Genomic DNA, 19883 nt, shown 5'->3' on the forward strand with positions numbered 1-19883 from the left:
ACAAATGTGGTATCCCTGTGATCGTAGCAACCCAAAGAATAAAGTAGACCTGTCTTTTGGGGCACACAGTGAAAGCTGTAAAATCAAAGCCCACAAGAAAACGTCGCAAATGTGTTTTTTCACCATTTTCACTGCATTTGGAATTTTTTTCCCGCTTCCCAGTACGCGCCATGGAACATTAAATACCGTCACTACGAAGTGCAATTTGTTACGCAGAAAATAAGCCATAACAGAGCTCTTTATGTGGAAAAATAAAAAAGTTATAGATTTTTGAAGGTGGGGTGTGAAAAATGGAAGTGAAAAAACTAAAAAAGGCCAAGTCGTTAAGGGGTTAAGAAAAGCTAAAAATCGTAACCAAGAATTATTTTTGTAAAATGTTTCTGATCCCCAAAAAATATAAACCACATATGTCCACATTAACAAAAGAAGAAAAAAAAAAAAAAAAAAATGTAGCCTGTACAAATTGACAATGCAAATCTGCTATGGATGTTACTTCCTTTCTATGCCCTGTGCTCATTTAACAGTTCACCACCACATAACTATTAGCATACTTGGGTGTAATTATTTATCAAACTTTGCATTTTTTGGTTTATATAATCCATTGCGAATGTGTTGGTGGTTGGTTTACAGAGCTCCTCAGTAAAGTCTTTGCACAGGCTGTTACAATGAGCAGAGCAGGTCTCCCCCTGCGCTTCCTTCTGCTGCTAGATTAAACAGGCAGAGGGAGAAGGGAGAGAGCGAGTCATGTTCTGTTCATTGTAACAAGCGAAAAGACATCACTAAAGGGGCACTGGAAAAAAAAACAAAACAAGACTTATTAGCATCATTGTAAAAGTTTATTTTAGAAGGAATGGGGGCTCAGATAACAAATATAAGATTGGGCACCACAACAGTGGCAATCTGAGTAAGTGTTCCTGGTTTATCATGATGGATTTTGATGGTATCCACACGATAGGGCCTTACTTGGTGATTTTAGTGTGTCTCAGTCACACGTCCCCCACAGATCACAAGAATGGGGGCTCTGATGTACCCCAGTCCGACCCATTGTTGCTTTTTTGCCTTTGTCTTGTGAGCACTGTTCACCTCTTGCTGCAGAAGCAGCAAAGCCAACCTGGCTCTTGTTTCCAGCCTACTGACCACTGGATCAAGGCTGAGGGATTAAATTCCTACTCCACAACGGATTCCTCGTCACAGCTAACCAATACAACACCTGCAGGAAGAAGCAATTTACAGTCCGTTTTCTGCTGGTGTTCTGGACTGTATGCTATTATAGAAATTGAGTTTTGCTAAGTTTTTTAGTGCCCCGTGTGATCCCTGGTCCGCTGCCAACATCACAGGCCGTTCATTCACCATCTACCCCCCCCTCTTCTGTTCCTGTGGACCAGGCCACCGTGACACATATTGGCACTAAGCCGCACTGGCGCCAGCTACTCTGGTCCCTGGGAATCCAGCTGCCCACACACTGGGGTTACGCCCTGGTGGGGTAACATTGCACATATTGAAACACCTAAAGGGTTAACACACTTTCTAAACATTGTTTTACATAAGTTGAGGGTTGTAGTTAATATATTAGTAGTATTAAAACCCCATGAATAACCCCTATCTCAGTCACTTGAAAGCTGAGCAGGCGCCTAAAACACAAGGTTTGGCGATTTTCATGAAAAAGTACACAATGACACCCAAAAGTTCTAACTCGCATAACATCCAAGAAAATAAATAACAGGATGCATATAAAAACCATTGCAACATAAAGCAGACAGTCGGTATCCGTTTCCACCGTCTCAAATTATATTGCAGGCATCACTATATGGCTGGAAAGCAGAGAATTTAGAATGAAATGGGAGATTTTTTTCAAAAGTTTTGCCAAATATCTGTTTTACCTAAATTTTTCAACAAATTTGAAGTACAAAGTGTCATGAAAAGAGAAACATAAAAACCACCTGTATATGTTAGTGTTCCAAAATTATAACTACTTAAAGTGATCAGGCACATTCTGAGAATAGGGGGCCATTTACAGAAGGTGGCTATGGTGGCAAAGGGTTAACCATAAAACATGCTGTAGCAGCCTTCCACCATTCAGTGTTCAGGGGGATGAGATGGTTTCAGAGGGGTCTTCGCATTGACATTTAATTTCATTAATCTACCATATAAATACATTTCTTCAGTTAGAGGTTATTAAAATAAATGTAGCTGCGTAAAAGATAATTTTCCAGATACATTTCTGTACATACATTCCAATGATTCAGTTCTAACATAATAACACACAAGGCACACAGAGTATAAAAATTCTTTATTTCTCAAACATTACCCGGCCCATCTGTTTTTTCCAATGACAAGTCACATAGCTTTAAGTTTAGATGGTGTGTTATTTTTTTACCTACAGCAAACTTGTATCATATGTAATCAAACTTCTATATCAGACAGAAAACTAGAACGTTCTGGGCACTGCCATAACTAACAGGAAAACAATTGATTCAGGAAATAAGGCACTAAAGTATATTAAACAAGTATGCAACCATTGTGTATATGCACATACTAGGAGTATATACACCTCCATACTCTGACACAGCACCAAATGGAAGCCTATGGAACCAATGTTTATCTTCACCTAGAAGCCATGTTTAAGTTATGTGCAATTACAACTTATTTCTTAAAGTGCAGCTTGTACATTTTCATTAAATAAGTTACATTAAAATGATGGTGTGTATAATGCCAAACATAAATATTAAATTACAGTACAAGAGACACAGTCACCCATTTACCCCATAATGCTAAAGTATAGTAACAGGTTAGAGAGGAACCGACAGAACCAAATCACTTTCTATGCACAAATCCTACTTTACAGTCTCAGAACAAACATTACATGGAAAAGGCTATAATATCCTCAGTATTTTGCAAAATAAACTACTGTCGATAAGAGTGAAACCATTGACATTTCATTGAGAATAAAATAAAGACTAAACCAAAAAAAAAAAACAACAAACAAAAAAAATTACTTATAGGCAAGCAAAGGAGACATGAAAACAACGGAAGTGATCTGTACTCCGCTATAATAAACACACTTTGTTACGTTACGCATCATCCATACCCGAGGCAAATTTCCCTACCCTTGCAGAGTAGCAAACTAAAATAGTTGGTCATCCTTATTCAGAGAAAACTTCTCAAATTTATGGCTGCACATTCAGATGCCCACCACAAAACAAACAAGAAAAAAGAAATACCGAATGACTACCACTCCAAAATCTTCATTTGGTACAGAATGGCCGTTTTTCTGTAATACAACCACAAATTATAAGTTAATCACCAGCAGATCTACTGAACTAATGTAACTGTAGAACCCACAATCAGTTTGTTCCTGATATAGGGTTAAAAATATGAATGACCTGAACCAAAGGCACTGCAGCTTTACTACCCTTAAAAGAATGGGAGATGATCTCTAGTAACCTGTAGTGACCACTACACAGAGTGGAGCTCTCCGCCAGTCCAATATAATCTATGGATATTTTTTTTAGTTTTTAATATGTGTGGCTATAGTTCTGCTGTGTGAACTTAGCTTAAAAGGTGATAAACATGTCTACTTGTTGTCACTTAAATTGGAGCCTAGTAAATTTCCAAAACCTTTTCAGTGTTTACTAGAAATCTAACATTACTTTCTAGGAAACAATGGAAAACTCGCACAGTGCTCTATAGCGGCGCACTAAAGCCTCTGGTTCTGAATACTAGGGTAAGGTCACACTTCTGGGTGCCACTGGTCCAATATATAACATTTCATATTACTTTACTCTGTAGACAAGAGATGTAAGCTACAAATTATATTCCATATAGGGGCTAAAAATGTTAAAGTATTAAAAGGGCTGTCCAAGCACATTAAAAAGTAAGGACCTTTTCATTGGGGCTTATTGTAATGCTCTTCCATTATAGAATGCAACAAAACAGAACATCTTCAATTTTCATTCCATCATGAGCAGTGTGGCTGCTGTGCTATTTTTTTGCCTCATTAGTGACGGAAGGGAATGATGAAAGCGGCCCAACAAAGATGAGAACGTAGCCCAAGATCAACAATGCTGGTTGGTAGCTTACATGCCTAAAATGAGGTCGTTTGTGGCCTCTCATCTAGCCAGCAAAGTCTGGGATATACTGATCGATTTGGTTCCTGAAAGTCGATCATTGATTTATAGGGATCTGCATTCTTTAAGGTAGAACAAGCGGCATATTTTTCCTTTCCTCATCCTGGAAAACTTATTTTCATATTCCTTATCCAGAATTCTCAGCATAGCTTTCATGGCAGTAAAATGCCATATGCCTGCAAAAGGTCATTTCTTAAAGAAGTTTTACCCCCTTCCTGGCAAAATAACTGCACACACTGCAGATTGTCATGCAATCAGCTTTTTATGCACGTTTTGTATGCAAAACAAGTTTGCTTGCAGATTTTCATAAGCCCATAGACTTTAATGTAGAAAAATGGTTTGATTGTTAATTTTCCGCATTATTTCATTTCTGTGAGGAAAAAAAACATACATTGTGTACATATTTTTTCTACATCACTTTAATGCTACTATAATATTATTATACTATAATGACTTTCGGACATCCCTTTTAACTCTACATCAAAATCACTGAGGTCAGTCTGGAACCCGCTGTGGTGAAACTACATTCCCTGCAGCTGTCCTGGTGTAGGCTGCCAGAAATAAGATGTTACTACTACCGCCATGATCCTTGCTCCAATCTCTTGTTTGCAGTTGTTACATTGTAGCTAATGAAAGTGTATTAAGGTAATGCAATTTCCTGGTACATTAGCCTGGATACTTCCGAACCAGCAGTGCACATTAATGGTACGCATGATGGCTGAAGTGAATGTTTGATGATTCAGTACAACAAACGCACAAAATGTTATTTTTTAGAATACACACTGGAAACACATAGGAAAAGGAAAATTACATAGATATGAAATGTATCAGTGCAACACATTTCACGGCAGTGAGTGCATGGCTTACCAGAAGACACATACACCTTCACTAGAGCACAATCTCACTGAGGAGCTGGGAAAACATGTCAGGAAACAATAAGGCAATGACAAATGATCCTCCTAGATACTTCAATACAGTCTTGGCCCCATTTTTCCAAGGCTCTTATTTCAGTACAATTCATACACAACAGCATTTATGGCTTCTGACTAGGACTGAGACGCTGGACAGGGCGCTAAAACAGCCTGAACATCCTTAAAGGCAAAAACGAGTAAAGCAAAATGACATTTACCACATACATTTGGCAAAATGACTTTCAAATGGCATTGACAACATAGTAGTCTTCACAAATGTGCGACCTCATTGACGTTTTGCACAAATTCTTTTCCTGAAAGTGAAATCTGATACAGGAATTGAGAGAATTTTTCATTACTAATTTTGAAGATATTGTAAGGAAACTGCACAAGTCCTCTTACAGCAACAAATACGGTCTATGAACCCCAGTTACATTACCAAAATGCATTTCCAGCCACAGTGCGTGTGTAAAGCCAATTTACATCAATCTCGTTTTTTCACAGATCCTCAATCTATAGTTTATAACAATAGATGTTCTACGATGTTTTCATAACTCAAAGGTGAGCAGCCGCACATAAAAATATTCGCTTTTTACAGGCCAAAAACAATGGGCTTATGGTCCATCGATTGCAGCAAGTGAAGTCCATTCACAGTGACAATAGAATATGACTTCTAGAGGCGCAAATTGGCAGGAATAGGACCTGTTCCGTAATTTATGACCTCAGGCAGTTCGGCTCACACAGTGGGCCGTGGAAATTACAACCATGTTTGTGGAGCCATAGAAAGACTTTGGGACATGTACTAGCTGTTGAAACTAGCTGTACATTTTTATGTATATATGTACTAGCTGTTCAGGGAGCACAAGCCTTGACATTGGATCTCATGGAAATCATTTGAAAATTTCTTGATACATCATTAGAACAATCTTCCAACATCCCAAGTAAATAATATTCTCTACATGGGACCATAAAGCAGATGTGCACATGGGGTTACTTTCTAAAAGTGCGGTCAAATGGCCACACTATGAAGATACACGTTTATCCGTTAAAAACATTGACCAGTCACAATAAAATTGCTATCCAATGACCCTGCAGAATATAACTTTTGATCAAAATCTTAGGAGTCCATTGGCTAGTAGATTTAGATGGGGCCATGAAGTAGAGACCTGCACAGAAACCATCTGGGAAGAGAAGCATCACAGGACTGTGTAATATGGCTTTTATCTATTCTGGGAAAAACAGAAAACAAATATAGGATTGGCCAAAGACACAAAAAGCAGTCATCTAGTACTGAAGTCAGAACATTTCAGAGAAAATTTGCCCGAAATAACTGAAAGTAAAACACATGGTCTTGTGTAAAAAGTTAATATTTTGGGGTTTAAAATAAAAGGCGTTCATTGGCAAAAGAAAAACACTGTCGTTTATTTTGGCATTTTGTTCTTGGCAAGCTAGGAGGGTCTCCTGTAAAACATTGACTTTATTGATCCTACTAACAGAAATGGTCTTCAAATTTCCCTTCCACTTTGCTGTGGCACAAAAGTCTAAGAAGTACTTATTGTTAAATCCCTCCTTAGACAGTTGCAGTTGTATTACATATGTATTAGGTACGGCTATTACAATGCACATGGGTGGACAAGTTTATGCTTTCCCAATTGCTGCTCCCCTTCTGTACGAGACTGCTGCAAATTCAACCAAGACTTACATACGTAGATTTACTCTTTAAAAGAAAGACAAAATCACTATGTGACCATCTAAGCAATTCCCTGCCAAGGCTACCCCAGTAGATGGTTTACTACACTGTAATTGGTGAGCTGGAGGACCATGGTAAAAAATTCTGTAATGGCTAGGGAGAGATGTAGTAAAATCTCATCAATCTCATCAGATTATGCATTTTTCTATGGATTTCACTATGCAATTTTGATAGTAAAATCCAAATTCTATCCTGTGTAGACCTGCTTTATAATTTTTTTAATTAAACATTTAAAGGGTTTGTAAACATTTAGAGAAAGCCTAGGAAGGGAACGCTACAGACTCACAGATTCATTAAACCAAATATATCATGATGGGGAGCTCTAAGCTTGACCTGTGCAGTAATGGTTGAGCCAGTTATTTGCTGCCCTAAGGCAAATACATCTAGAGATCAGTATCGACTTCAGCCAAAGTTTCAGCCCAAGCACCTTACATAGCAAGCTGTCCAATATAACATTGTTTCTACCTACAAAGGATTGGTCCTCACAGTAACCCTCACGTAAACTTGCCAAAGCTGACAACACAATGTACATTTTTCACTACCTTAGCAGTGGCTGACTTATTAGAGATATTTGTTGCTGAAGAGGAACTGTACTTGACATTTCTTCTCAATGCAGTGTTATTTGCATACTACCAAAGAGATTGAAATCAAAACTCTAAAGGCAGCTAGAAGACATGCCACTTTGTGCCAGACAATTGCATGTATAGATGAACGTGAGCAGCTAACAATACTCTACATTCATGTTATAACAAAAAATTCATGGGCTCTGAGTCCTCACCATAAGAAAAGTAGGAAGAAATAGAATTTTTCAATGACTCAGTGAATACACAAGCACTGCAATGTATTCCCTCTGGAGGTGTCAAAGGACAAAAAAAAATAAATTGCCTTAACAGGAGCTATGAAGCTTAACTATTTGTGGATAAACACTGAAGGAAGGAGGGGGGAGGGAAATGTGGTTAAAGCATGAAAAAAGAAAAAATCATAAGTGGGTCTCCCAGCAAGCTTGTAATCCCAACATTTCAGAATTCTTAATCACCACGTCTTCCTTATACACATTGCATGTGTAATACATAGAGTATAAGAGTTCTTGTCTGCAGCCTTCAATACGTCTTCACACTGTGCTGGGCTAGGTAGGACTTTCCAAACAGAATTCAAGAGAAGGCGGCTCAAGCCTTCAAGTTCTGATCCGAACAATTACTTTGATTGTCTAACAAAAAAAAAAAATTTATCTAGTCTACACGTCTATGAAGGGAATGGCAATTCAAATAAATGTTCAAAAATAAAAATACAAATATCACAAATAAAAAAGCAGCAATTCTGGGCATATCCAGCTAGGAGTGCACCGTTAGCAGGTGGCATCAGGGTCTGCCTGTGGGGGCTGTTTAGAAAGCAGAATATTAAAGATGGTCTACTTTCTGAGTTCCACAATCAGGAGACATAAAGGTGATGATGTTCTTAGGTACACAGTATTGTTTGGCCCCCGCAGGACTTTTTCAAGCTTCAGGAAGTCCTCCACTCTCACCACGGCATACCAGTCCGTGTTCTTTTCCGTTTCTTTTTACAAAGGCAATAGATAGGCAGTCCAAATAACCCTAGGGAAAAGAATAAAAACAGAAACACATTAACAAAAAAAAAAGGGGGGAAACATTAGCATTAGTCAAACAGCTCTCTTATAGTACCTGCCCAATATCATGATAAAAGTAAGTTAGTCCTGGAGAGAGCAGTTCTACTCTGTATCCTAGATGGGGTAGAGCCTTGCTCTTAAAAAGTCCACATATAAATTATAACATAATATTTCAGGACAGCCTCTAAGTGATCAGACAGGTTTACATTTTTGAAAACACTTAAATGCTGTTTGTCAAGTTCATTTTATATCAGGCATAATTTTGTTTTAAAGTGATTCATAAGAAGGAGCTAATATCAATGTGTCCAATGACCCTTGGTCAGGGAGCCATGTGCAGCATCAAGGAGTGTATCATACTGAACCTGGAAAAAAGAAAGTTCAGGAGAGAGTTTTCTCAGAAGATTACAACGAAAATGATAAACATAAAGTGTAGTGTAAAGACCATCTGTACACAATTTGCTGTTCTCTTTACTACGTGCGGTTGAACATAATCAAAAGTTTTTTTTCAAGACTATGAGATAATGTCCAAGCCCCCAGCTAAAAACATGCAAGGATGGCTAGCACTGGACAATTCTGAAGTGACTTGTAAGAGCCCTGATGCAATTCTCTTGTGGAAGTCATTGAAACATGCAGTCTGGAGAAGGCAATCCTCACATCTGAAGTTATACATAGTCATCTTTTTATTTATCTTTTTTATTGCCATAATTTTAATAGTTTTCAGTTATGGTCTTGTATGTTCTATGCTTTACAGGCATCTTTTTTGGCCATAAGGTGTAAGGCCAACAAATCGCCCCAATGGAAAATATTTGATTTCCCTTTGTTTAGTCTCTGACCGGTTGAGGATCATGGAAGGCCCTTTCTGTCTTGCTATGAATCCTGTATGCTGTGGTATTTTCTTCCTATACATGTCTAAACAGAGTAATGCTGGTGTAGTAATCACATGCTCTTTGTAGAGGCCCATAATCTCCCAGTAGTCTCCTATTTTTGGCAGACAACCTTGGGTATACAGTCAGGCACTTTCGTGTAGGTAGAAGTGCCCTCCCATAGTTTGTACAAGTAGATCCTTAGTGGGAATGCTTAGGAAGAATGTGCTGCTTGAAAACGCATACAACCTTTAGATTTGACTAGGCCATCTCTTCTGCCTACTCAAGTCATGACCTCTGCTGTGTTACACGCTTCATAAGTGTGAGAAACCACCACAATCTCTCTCCTGCAGTCACCGCTTCTCCTTTCCACTGGTGATCCCTCTCCAAAATGTGTCAGACTGTTCCCTCCTTCTAAAAGCAGCCTGAAAAGAAATCTGTTTGGAATTTACAAGGCATAATAACCTCACTGCACTCCTCCCTCTCTACATGTCTCCATCTACCCTCCCATATACATTGTATGCTGTAAAGGGCTATAAGAGTAATTGAATAGAAATAAGCAGTAAATCATTAGCCCTGGATATTTAAGGGGATATATTTGTTTAGCTCTTCAACGAACAAAGGGGTTTTGGATGTCACATGAGGTATATCCTGGATTTTAAACATTAAATACATAAAAAGCAGGATTTATATCTATCCTCCATCTGTATGGGGTTGTATACAGTCTGCAGCAGGATGCACAGCAGGTGTCCCAGATTATGTCCGAAGAGACCAGACTGCTACATGTGTTCAGCTGCCAGCGGGCAAAGCTGAAAATAGCAGCATGTCTGTTGTGGGAGAAAATATTGTAATTATTCTAAGGGATAATCCACCCATATAAAGGAAAATGCAATATTTAAGATTCAGTTTGTTTTAGAATATTAAGGGAGAATTGTATGCTGCTGTTGAATCGGGTGCCTCTAGTATTGTGTGAACATAACTGTTGGGAATGGCATTTGGTTATGATGCTAGAAACTTATATTACCAGAGATCAAAAGAGAATTTCAAAAATTCTCTAAATTCAATAAACGTCCTACCTTGATTTGTGTGGGTTTGTGCAGTCCGTTTATACTAAAATGCTGATGGCAAATACCACTCGCTATCATATATATATTGCCACTTTAACTTGTGCATACTGTTGGAGCATGGGACATATGTTAAGGGATCCCTTGTATACTAAACATTGGAGCACACCGCTAAGTAACAAACCAGAAAGTCTTACAACATTCATAAAACCTGCTCTGCTTGGCATGTATTGGAAACTTAAAGGGGTATTCCCATTTAAGCAAATTATTGTTATGATAAAAAGTTATTTTAGCTTTATTCTCTGGTTAACTAAGATTGCGGTGATACCTCATTTATATAGGTTTTCTTATCTTTGCTCAATTTTACTGAGCAAAACCAATATTGGAGAAAATCGCATTGTTTTTACTATTGACAAATTTTCAGGGCCATAACTTCTGTATTTTTATCTGATTGAGGGCTTATTTTTTGCGTAAAGAGTTGTTCTTTTCAGTCTTATCATATTAGGGAACGTAACTTTTTTAAATAACTTTTTAGAACATTTTTTGTGATGGTGTTTGGTCACGAAAAACTTCCCGTAATATATAATTTTTCCATCAGAGTTTTAGCGGTGCCGGGTCTGGGCTCCAATATCACAGCTTGACACCGGCACCAGCTAAACCCGTTGTCCCAAAATCTTATGACGCGCCGCCGTAGAAAGGCGTTGTGTCAGAAGAAGTACCCTTAATGACCCACGTTGATTCCCGATAGTGCGGTCTTTAAGGGGTTAATATCAGTGTTTATTCAGATTGCTGTGCGATGTAGACCAAGAAACCACTTATAAGAGAGTCACTTATGCTAAAGAAATCTTGTACAGCAAAACACTTGTAGCTGCATGCCATCTTCAGACATAAAACTGAAACACTTATTAACTCCTCCAAACTGGAAAGTATTGGGCACCGTGTGCAAATTGGGTGAATGCAATGCTCCTATTGATTTTTATAGAAACACACCACACGAACTGGCCATTAAAATATTCCTCTACAGTTCATAACCTAGATTTTAGTTTACACAAAACCCAAAGAGAATGTATGACGATAACTTAACATTTCTACATCTAATGAAGTGTAAATCAATAATTCACACTTTACGTTGTGCTCTCTATAGATTCTTACCTATTACAACTGCAATAGCTCCCAAAGCCAGGCCAATGACTAGGAGCAAGGGTGCCACGAGCAGCTTACCAGCTGAAAAAGAAGGGAGATGAGCATGTGACAAATATTATAGATCTTCAATTTATTAGGATTACATTATTATGGGATTTTAAGATTTCATATATGTATGTAGTAGTAGGAAATCTTATTTCACACAAGGGATTCTTAAATCTCATCCCCTAATGAAGTTCTTACAACATTACACAAAGTGCAATAAAGACATACAGGTAGCTCTACTGTAACCATAGCATGAATACATAGTTCATGTCACGTACCTATACCACAAAATAAATACAACATGAGACATATCACTACAACATCTCAAGGACCATTTCATTTGGAAAAATATTTCTTGCTGTTGGGTGAAAGCAGTTTGGAGTACAGTGGAGTAATGACGCCACAATACCAAGTGTCATATTCTCTTCTGCAACCAATGTTGCCCCCTAGAGGCCAGGATGTCTTAATCCTCATCCCAAGATCTTTAGGATTTGGATCTTCTTAGACCTTAAGGCCATCTTTAAGAAATGTACATAGTCTTGCCATGCGAATTACATGCCTAGGAAATCATGCACTCACCACAAACAGAGCCTCGCACTAATCTCCTTACATGCGGTTTCTCGGGGAGGTAGCGGTATTTGCATCCAAATATACTGAGGTTTGACGTGTGATCACCAAAGAATCGCAGCTGACGGTATCTCTCCCCACAACGGTAGCAGAAATTAGTGTTGCACTGAGAACAGGTCATATGATCACAACCTTCTGTCCTCTGAATGTGGACCTAGAAAAAATGGGAAACAGTCAAAGTTGAAGGCTTAGGTCATATAAAATGGAATTCCATTGAGTTATCAGGGTACAATTGTGTTAGCTCGTACATCTTCTGTTCTGATGTCCTTCTGCTGTAACATATCACAGCAATGGTGATCCCATCAATTACATGCAAGAGTAAGGTACCACTTCTGTTCTAAAAACATGCAAGCCAATGGCAGAAATCCCTTGCAGGTTATTTGGTAAAAGAATATTACAGATAAAGTACAGAAAAACAATGCTGAAATACACCTGGAGGCCAGCAGAGGGGGCTTATGTCCCATTTATGTCTAGCAATATGCAACCTGTATGTGTGTGTGTATTTACACATACAGAACAAAAAAAGTGCCAAGAGATATTTTATAGAAAAATTTAAACCTCAGTCATAAGGTTGTGTAATGGAAAATAATTCATGCCCATGTTTACACAACTTGTAGCTTCAGCAGAAGAGCTAGAATGTATCTGAAGCTGATACAAGATCTTCCTGTTATCTAAATCACACCAGAGTATCAAATTAACTTATTTATTACAAACATTTATTTAGGTAAAGGTGCTATATATAATAAGCCACCATTTTCAGCTTCTCACTGCTCTACTACTAATGCTCACAGTACTTCATTTTCTGGGAATCTCCTAGCAAAGGCTACTAGTTGAAGTGGAGCCAGTCAGGAAAATTTGGGATACTAAACCAGCCACAAGTCCTTCTGGAACAGTGCTTTAGTGTCTCAAAAACACAAAGATTTATACACCCCCCCCCCTTTGTTCCAGAAATCCCCTACGCCTACGTGTTGTGCCAAGTGAAGCAAGCATAGTACACCTTGGGTTTCATTGAAGCAATGCGAAAGGAGGTCTTGGGATCTTCAGATGCAAGTCATGCTCGCATCTAGGCAGGTATATATAAAAAAAAAAAAAGTTATGTCATGCATGTCGATTTGGAACCTTAAACCAAAAGCTTCTTACGGACCTGTAGTCGGTAACATTAGGGTGCCAAATTTCCCAGACACAAGGTTTAATTTAAAGAGAACTTAATAAGGTAGACCCGATGGTAGGTTGCTGCTCCAATTGTCACCCCCATAGTTATTTTGTTTAACCATCAAATTCTGCATAATTAATGAAAATCGTCATCTTTGATTAATGCAAATTAGCAATGGAGGCTACTAAGTTATGGAGGAGCTGCGCCATGGATAAGTTAAGGCTACTTGGCGCCCCAGTGGCCCATGACAATCCTGCCTACAAGTTTGTCTTCAGTGTGCTTCCTCCTGCTGCTGCGCACTTGTTTGTGAAGACTGACATCTGTGCATGCGCACTAACTCCGGCCACAAGGCAATCTATGCAGAGCCACGCATGCAAAGATGAGGGTGGCTGGCGGCTTTGCAAAGCTAGTATGCAGAATCATCACAGGCTACTGGGGCGTAGAGTAGCCTTTACTCCCGCTGCACGGCATGGTTACAACACGCCACATTAGCTTACAGTGCAAATTTGAAATCAAAGATAACCATTTCCATTACTTATACAGAATTTAATATAAGTATGGGGTGAGGACTAGAGCAGCAACCTACCACTGGACCCAACTTATTAGGTAAATCTGCAATGGTAGGTTTCCTGTCATGGAAAGGCAGCCAGGAAGGAGGTTCCAAAGCAACAGTAATGTAGGGGCGGGATAGCAGCATGTAATTATTATGTTACTAGTTCTAGAGCGCCTTTACATGTTTTTCTTATGCAAAAAGGCTATATTAGGTGGCCATGTCACGTGCAAACGGGAAAGATCAATTGTTAATATTACAATAGTCCACAGTAACCAATGACCTAGTGTAATGAGCAGCCGATCAAAGATTATGAGAGATTTACAGATGGTGGATCATTTAATAATACCAGGCCAAGTGATTTTTTACATGATCATTTACATCTTCCATTTCAAAATATACATGCACAGTCATCTCAGACATAGCAATCAATATTACTTGTGAAATGACAAACACATTCTAAAAGTATTCTGTTAAATACAATGTAGAGTATTGCAGACATTCAGCACTTTCATACCCCACTGGAGCAGTCAGCTAAAGAGCTTGGTAATATAGACAGGATGTTTAATCACCCGTCACAAATACTTGATCTGATCGCAATCTCCAACTGTTCCACTATACAGGGTATTCCATTATCCCACTGCTTATCCCACCCACTGCTGTAATCCCTACACTAATCCGGATTACACTTGTGAAGGTGACAGGGAAAATTTACTGGCAAAGTATCAAATGTTTCAAAAAAATAAAAATGGGAATATAAACTTCTAGCTTCCCTGGCCCTAGGGTACAATAAGGGAAATAATGTCTAAACTGATGTGCATATTGTGAGATGGTGGAGAGAATATAGTGCAGCCATGGATCTAGTCTAGAAAACAGAAAATATGTACCTCACATACATTAAAGGGGTTGTCAGAGTTCTTGAAAAAAAGCTAAAAGTGGCCGGGACAGGGCTGCTTAAAAAAAATAAAGTCCTACTTACCTTCCGGTGCCCTCCGGTATCCAGCGCTGCTGTCACTCCGGTCCGGGCGCCATGTAAACAAACATGGCCGCCGGAGCAGGGCTGGATTCAGCTTCCGTCCGGCCGTGGCCGGGCACGCCTATCCGTCCCTATACACAGCATTGTGTATGGGGGCCGGAAGGTTGTCGGGTCCGGCCGGAACTCAGTCCAGCACTGCTCCGGCGGCCATGTTTGTTTACATGGCGCCCGGACCGGAGTGACAGCAGCGCTGGATACCGGAGGGCACCGGAAGGTAAGTAGGACTTTATTTTTTTTAAGCAGCCCTGTCCCGGCCACTTTTAGCTTTTTTTCAAGAACTCGGACAGCCCCTTTAAAGACCCTATGGTAAAGCCATAAATAAGGTCACCTATAGATGAGCACAATATCAACCAGGTACCAAATAAGCAGAAAGTGTAACACCAATGCCACGCAAAGTGGATAGGATGAGGATTATCTCAAAGGAAATTCTGCAGCATTTTGCAAGCCCCATCAGAAAAAAACAAAGTGATGGAGAGAGAAATAAAAAATTCAACCCTATGTTTCCTCTAGAGTGGAGTACTCCTATATTATGCCAAGTTACCGTTAGCTGGTCCCGCTGCACCCAACGCTGCATTATTTGAAAAGTATATCTGATGAGAAAAAAAAACCCATCCTTTTATCCCATCAGTATATAAAGTTTTCCAAGTGTTAAAAATGGTTCTGGGTTGCTTATCCAAGGATGGCATAGGACAGTGGTGGCGAACCTATGGCACGGGTGCCAGAGGTGGCACTCAGAGCCCTCTCTATGGGCACCAGCGCCATCACCCCAGTGCAGAGTTTTCCAGACAGGACTCAGGGCCTCTTGCAGTCCCAGGCAGCCCAGGACCCTAGAGTGAAGCTACAATCATAATCCAAACTTCTTTTCCTTCTTTCTACTGTATTGGTGTCCTCGGGTACCTATACAATTTAAACGTAACAGAGCAGGGAGTAATAAGTTACTACTTAAATTTTTGCATCGGCATTTCGAGAAAAATATGTGGGTTTTGGTTGTAGTTTGGGCACTCGGTGTCTAAAAGGTTTGGCATCACTGGCATAGGATCACATGTACATGGAGTCCCCAAGTTACATACAAGATAGGTTCCTTGGGTTTGTACGTGATTGTACGTGATTTTGTATGTAATTCGGAACTGTATATTTTATAATTATATTATAATTTTATAATCAGACACCTTACAGCTGATCATTGCAGCCTGGGACTAAAGTGAAGTATCCTGAGAGCTTCACCAGAGGTCACAGTGGGCAGAGGGGTCCGTCTGTAACTAGTGGCCATCTGTAAGTCGGGTGTTTTTAAGTAGGTGTCCTTAAGTAGGGGACCATCTGTACTCCTTACCAGGTTTTTGTTTTTTTTTTTAAATGTATTTATACCTACACTAATACTGCTTTTTAGTTTACATAACACTTAACCCCAAGAGCCATCATCTTCAGGTATAAGCAGCGACCAGAATGTAGGTAATGGGCAAGTCTGGGGAGTTTGTTTTGGACTGGTTATAACACAACCTGTCTTAATAAAACTGCAGAAACCAAGTGACAGTTGCCTTCTGTTGCTTCTAAAAACAAAACTCCTTCCCAACCCACTCCAAACATTGTCAGGAACTGATAACGTTGTGTTTCTACCCAAGTGTATTCAGGTTGCACAGGATTAGTGAATGGGGGTGCCATCAGATGGCCATTGAGCAGTCTGGCCTCAGGGAATGTGAAACACTAAACTTACTTGACTTGTGTCAGCTCAGAGGTGTTGCTGAAACAAAAGCTTCAACCTCATATGGCCTGGCTATTGTCAACCTTGTCCTTCAAAATGTAGCGGACCACATATGGAGGGCACACAGCAAGCCGTACAATAGACTGGTAACATCTCACAGGTGGGAAGTGTTCTCCAGTCATGGGCAATTATTGTAATGTGAGATGGCTGCGTTTCTTTGGCATTTCTTTGTGAAAGATTGTCCTGGTTATATGAAGTTGCTAAGCTTGCTTCTGCTGCAATGGAGCGTCAATTACTAATGGCCAGGCAACATTTGTAGGGATATAGGCCTGAAAGCCATGCTGGAAAAATGTGAAGCTTTCTACCACCACATTGTGAAACAAATCAACATCTCCCATTCAAAAACTCACCTTGCATCTGGGACACTTCTGGGCATTCCTTTGCCCATACTCAATCTCATTGGCCCAGTGGCGCAAAAGCTTGTCCCCCTTCTTGTACTCCCTGCAGTTAACTCCTTCATGCCAGGGAGAATGGCACTTAAAACACCATACAAATTGGCAAGACGGACACTGAATCTGAAAGCAGAAAAATACAACTTTATTTCCAAGGAGTCATTGTGTCCATCACTATGTTGTTTGCAGTGGGTTTCACACCGTGGACCCCGAGTGAGCAGCCAACTGTGACTGCATTGGGTGCAGCAATCAATGCAGACAGCTTAGCCAGCATAGCATTTTTATTATAGCTGCCAACCCCCCCCAACAAAGTGATATTGATGGCTAATCCTATGGACAGGTCTTTAATGTTAGTAAGTTGGCCTTTTTGTCAGGCAAATACAGAAGGTTCACACCTGCTGAACAGAACTGCATCATATCTGTTTAGCGCACAAGAGTTAAATGCAAATATATTTAATTTTGTCATTTGCCTGTGAAAAGTACAGTGAATATAAAAAGTACAGCTCTCTCAAAGCAAAAACTCAAGTGTAAGGCAGAATTCCTGGATAGGTTAGTGCATAAAGCCTGTATGGTTTTCTTTTGCAGGTTCTCACTTAATGCATCATTTAAAGGAAAGTGATATCCTATAAAACATACCTAAATATTTTGTAGACAATAGGATCTAACCCCACTACAATCTGTTGTGTAGAATATTCTCAGCAGATCACAATGTAGTTTGAGCACATACTGAAACCAATTACACTGCTTATAAGCATTATCTGCTTACATAATATATCTTGAATATCATTGTAAAGTAAAACAGGTCAGGGATAACGCAGTTTGGAATATTGCTGCCTAATGAATTGTGGCAATTTGTGTCTTATGTAACTGCTCTACATATTAAAACCTTTTGGTAAGCAACAGTTTAGTCAATAGATTGGTATGCTAAAAAGGAATGTGATCCGCTGGTAATCCCAAAGGGAATTCAGTCACTTATGTTTAATATAGGAGCACATTCAAAACAAGCTTGGTTTACCCTCCAGAAGAACGTGCTGGGCTATTCATATTATCACCTTTATTTTCAATGCAGGTTGTCTTGACTGTAACAACGTTTCCTTGTCTAATGCATGCGAGATGCCGCATCTACACAATGTCACCAAAATGAGAAAATTGCTAAATGCCCTACTGTTTCAGTGTTGATGGGTCATTAATAGGGTTGTCCAAAACTGAAAATTAATGGCCTGGATTATAGTCTCTTAACCTGTTAGATGCCATAATTGAGAGGGGGAGATTTGGTTGCATACAAAAGTCTCTAAGAAGGCACAAAGCAAGGTGTAACATGGAAGTATCAAAATCACAATTTAATATAGAACAGAAAAAAAATTGAGTAGCAGACTAGTAAAGGAGACACGAGAAGACTGGGTGAGGTTATATATTAGTTGGGGTAGTACCAGAGGAGTCAGAAGGTGGAAGGTGCCCACCCCCGAGCCCGTCGGTGCTCTGGTAACCCCCCCTCCCCCAAAATAAATAAATAAAAAGCTTCTGACTGATTTATATCAAAATGTAAATATAGCTTTAAACTTAAGGAGCCTACGCATCACCAAGGTAGATTTGCTTCAAATACAATCTGATATCATAGGAAACACCTTTGAAAGTATGCTGATAAACCTGTCCATGTCTATTTGGCTACACAGAGTTTATAGTGTGAGGGTTGCAGCTGTCAGATCCTCACTGATTAGCAAATTATACCCCACCCTATGGATCTAATGCAAGATCACAAAAGTGCAAGTAGTTGGCTTACTTTGAACTTGTTTTCAGATTTGCTTAGAGTTGGAATGTGGATCTTCCTCTTGAAGGTTGTAAAGTGCTTGCACTGTGGACAGGGCTTGGTGCTGGAGTCTATACGGCTAAGTTCCAGGAAGTATTTGTACTTGATGATGTCATCATGTGGCAGGTTAAACAAAATGGTGGATTCGTCCAGGTGTTTATTGCACTCGGTTATTGGGCATTTTATCTCCACTTGTCCAAGCTGTACCTTAAAGTCAACGACAAAGGAAGATTAATAACACACCCCATAATATTTATTAATATCTCAGTTTCTCCTGAAGTGGGCAGGACTTCCTGGTTGGGGCACTGAGGCCAGAGGGCACTCACATGAACGTGCACAAGCAGCCCAGCCAATCAGGACACAGAATTACCACTACTGCTTGTATAGAGATATAGTGCATAACAAGGGAAAACAGCTGACAGCACAGAGCACATGAGCTCTGCATCATAGTAAGAAATGATACAGTAATCTACCGTAGCACAAAAGATTTAATTAAAACATGTCCACCTGCAGCATAAAAAAACTACATAGGAATAAAAAGATAAACACATGGTAACATCAACAGTACCATGTTTTCTTAATTAAAACCACCATTTTTATTTATTTATTTTTTTGCCATTATACTCCATGGCAGCTGACCTCTGTCAGGAGACCTTTGTGTGCAAAGAGATCTGCTACAAGGGGTTTCAAACAAACAGCTCTGCTTCATACCATTTGGCAGTATGCAGAGACCTTCTCCCATCCTGTAGCATCATCCAGATGACCTGCAGTATGTCCTCAGAATCACCACTTAAGGCCCGGAATAGGTTTTTCATGCTGCTGGCAATAGTCAGGAATGATATTCTCCTGCACCTAGCAGACTACTGATCGGAAGTGCACACCTCTCCCAACAAGATCCACCCACCCCCAACTCCTCTTTACCATCCAGATATGGATTGCCATGGCAATCCATACAAACAAAGGCACAAAAGCAGCCAGAGGGACAAGGTAAAATCCCTACTACCCAAGACAATTAGATGAAAGGGAGAGGGT

The 19883-nt window shown here is 39.7% G+C and overlaps 1 protein-coding gene across 2 annotated transcripts in view; it reads right to left on the bottom strand.

Moving 5' to 3' along the window:
* Positions 1–2275: 2275 nt before the first annotated feature.
* RNF217 (ring finger protein 217) overlaps positions 2276–19883 on the bottom strand; it is a 54607-nt gene continuing 36999 nt past the window's right edge. Inside the window, exons 2-6 of one of the 2 annotated variants that reach the window (XM_072141618.1) lie at positions 18825–19058; positions 17003–17167; positions 12107–12308; positions 11492–11563; positions 2276–8380 (exon numbers count right to left, since the gene is read on the bottom strand). In XM_072141618.1, the coding sequence (XP_071997719.1) occupies positions 8307–8380; positions 11492–11563; positions 12107–12308; positions 17003–17167; positions 18825–19058 (747 nt within the window). In that variant the 3' untranslated portion in view covers positions 2276–8306. Of the gene's footprint in view, positions 8381–8418; positions 9701–11491; positions 11564–12106; positions 12309–17002; positions 17168–18824; positions 19059–19883 lie in introns of those variants that run through there. The other variant, XM_072141620.1, reaches the window with a different exon arrangement.

Source organism: Engystomops pustulosus, chromosome 3, assembly GCF_040894005.1.
Source record: "Engystomops pustulosus chromosome 3, aEngPut4.maternal, whole genome shotgun sequence".
NCBI classification, from domain to species: Eukaryota; Metazoa; Chordata; class Amphibia; order Anura; family Leptodactylidae; genus Engystomops; species Engystomops pustulosus.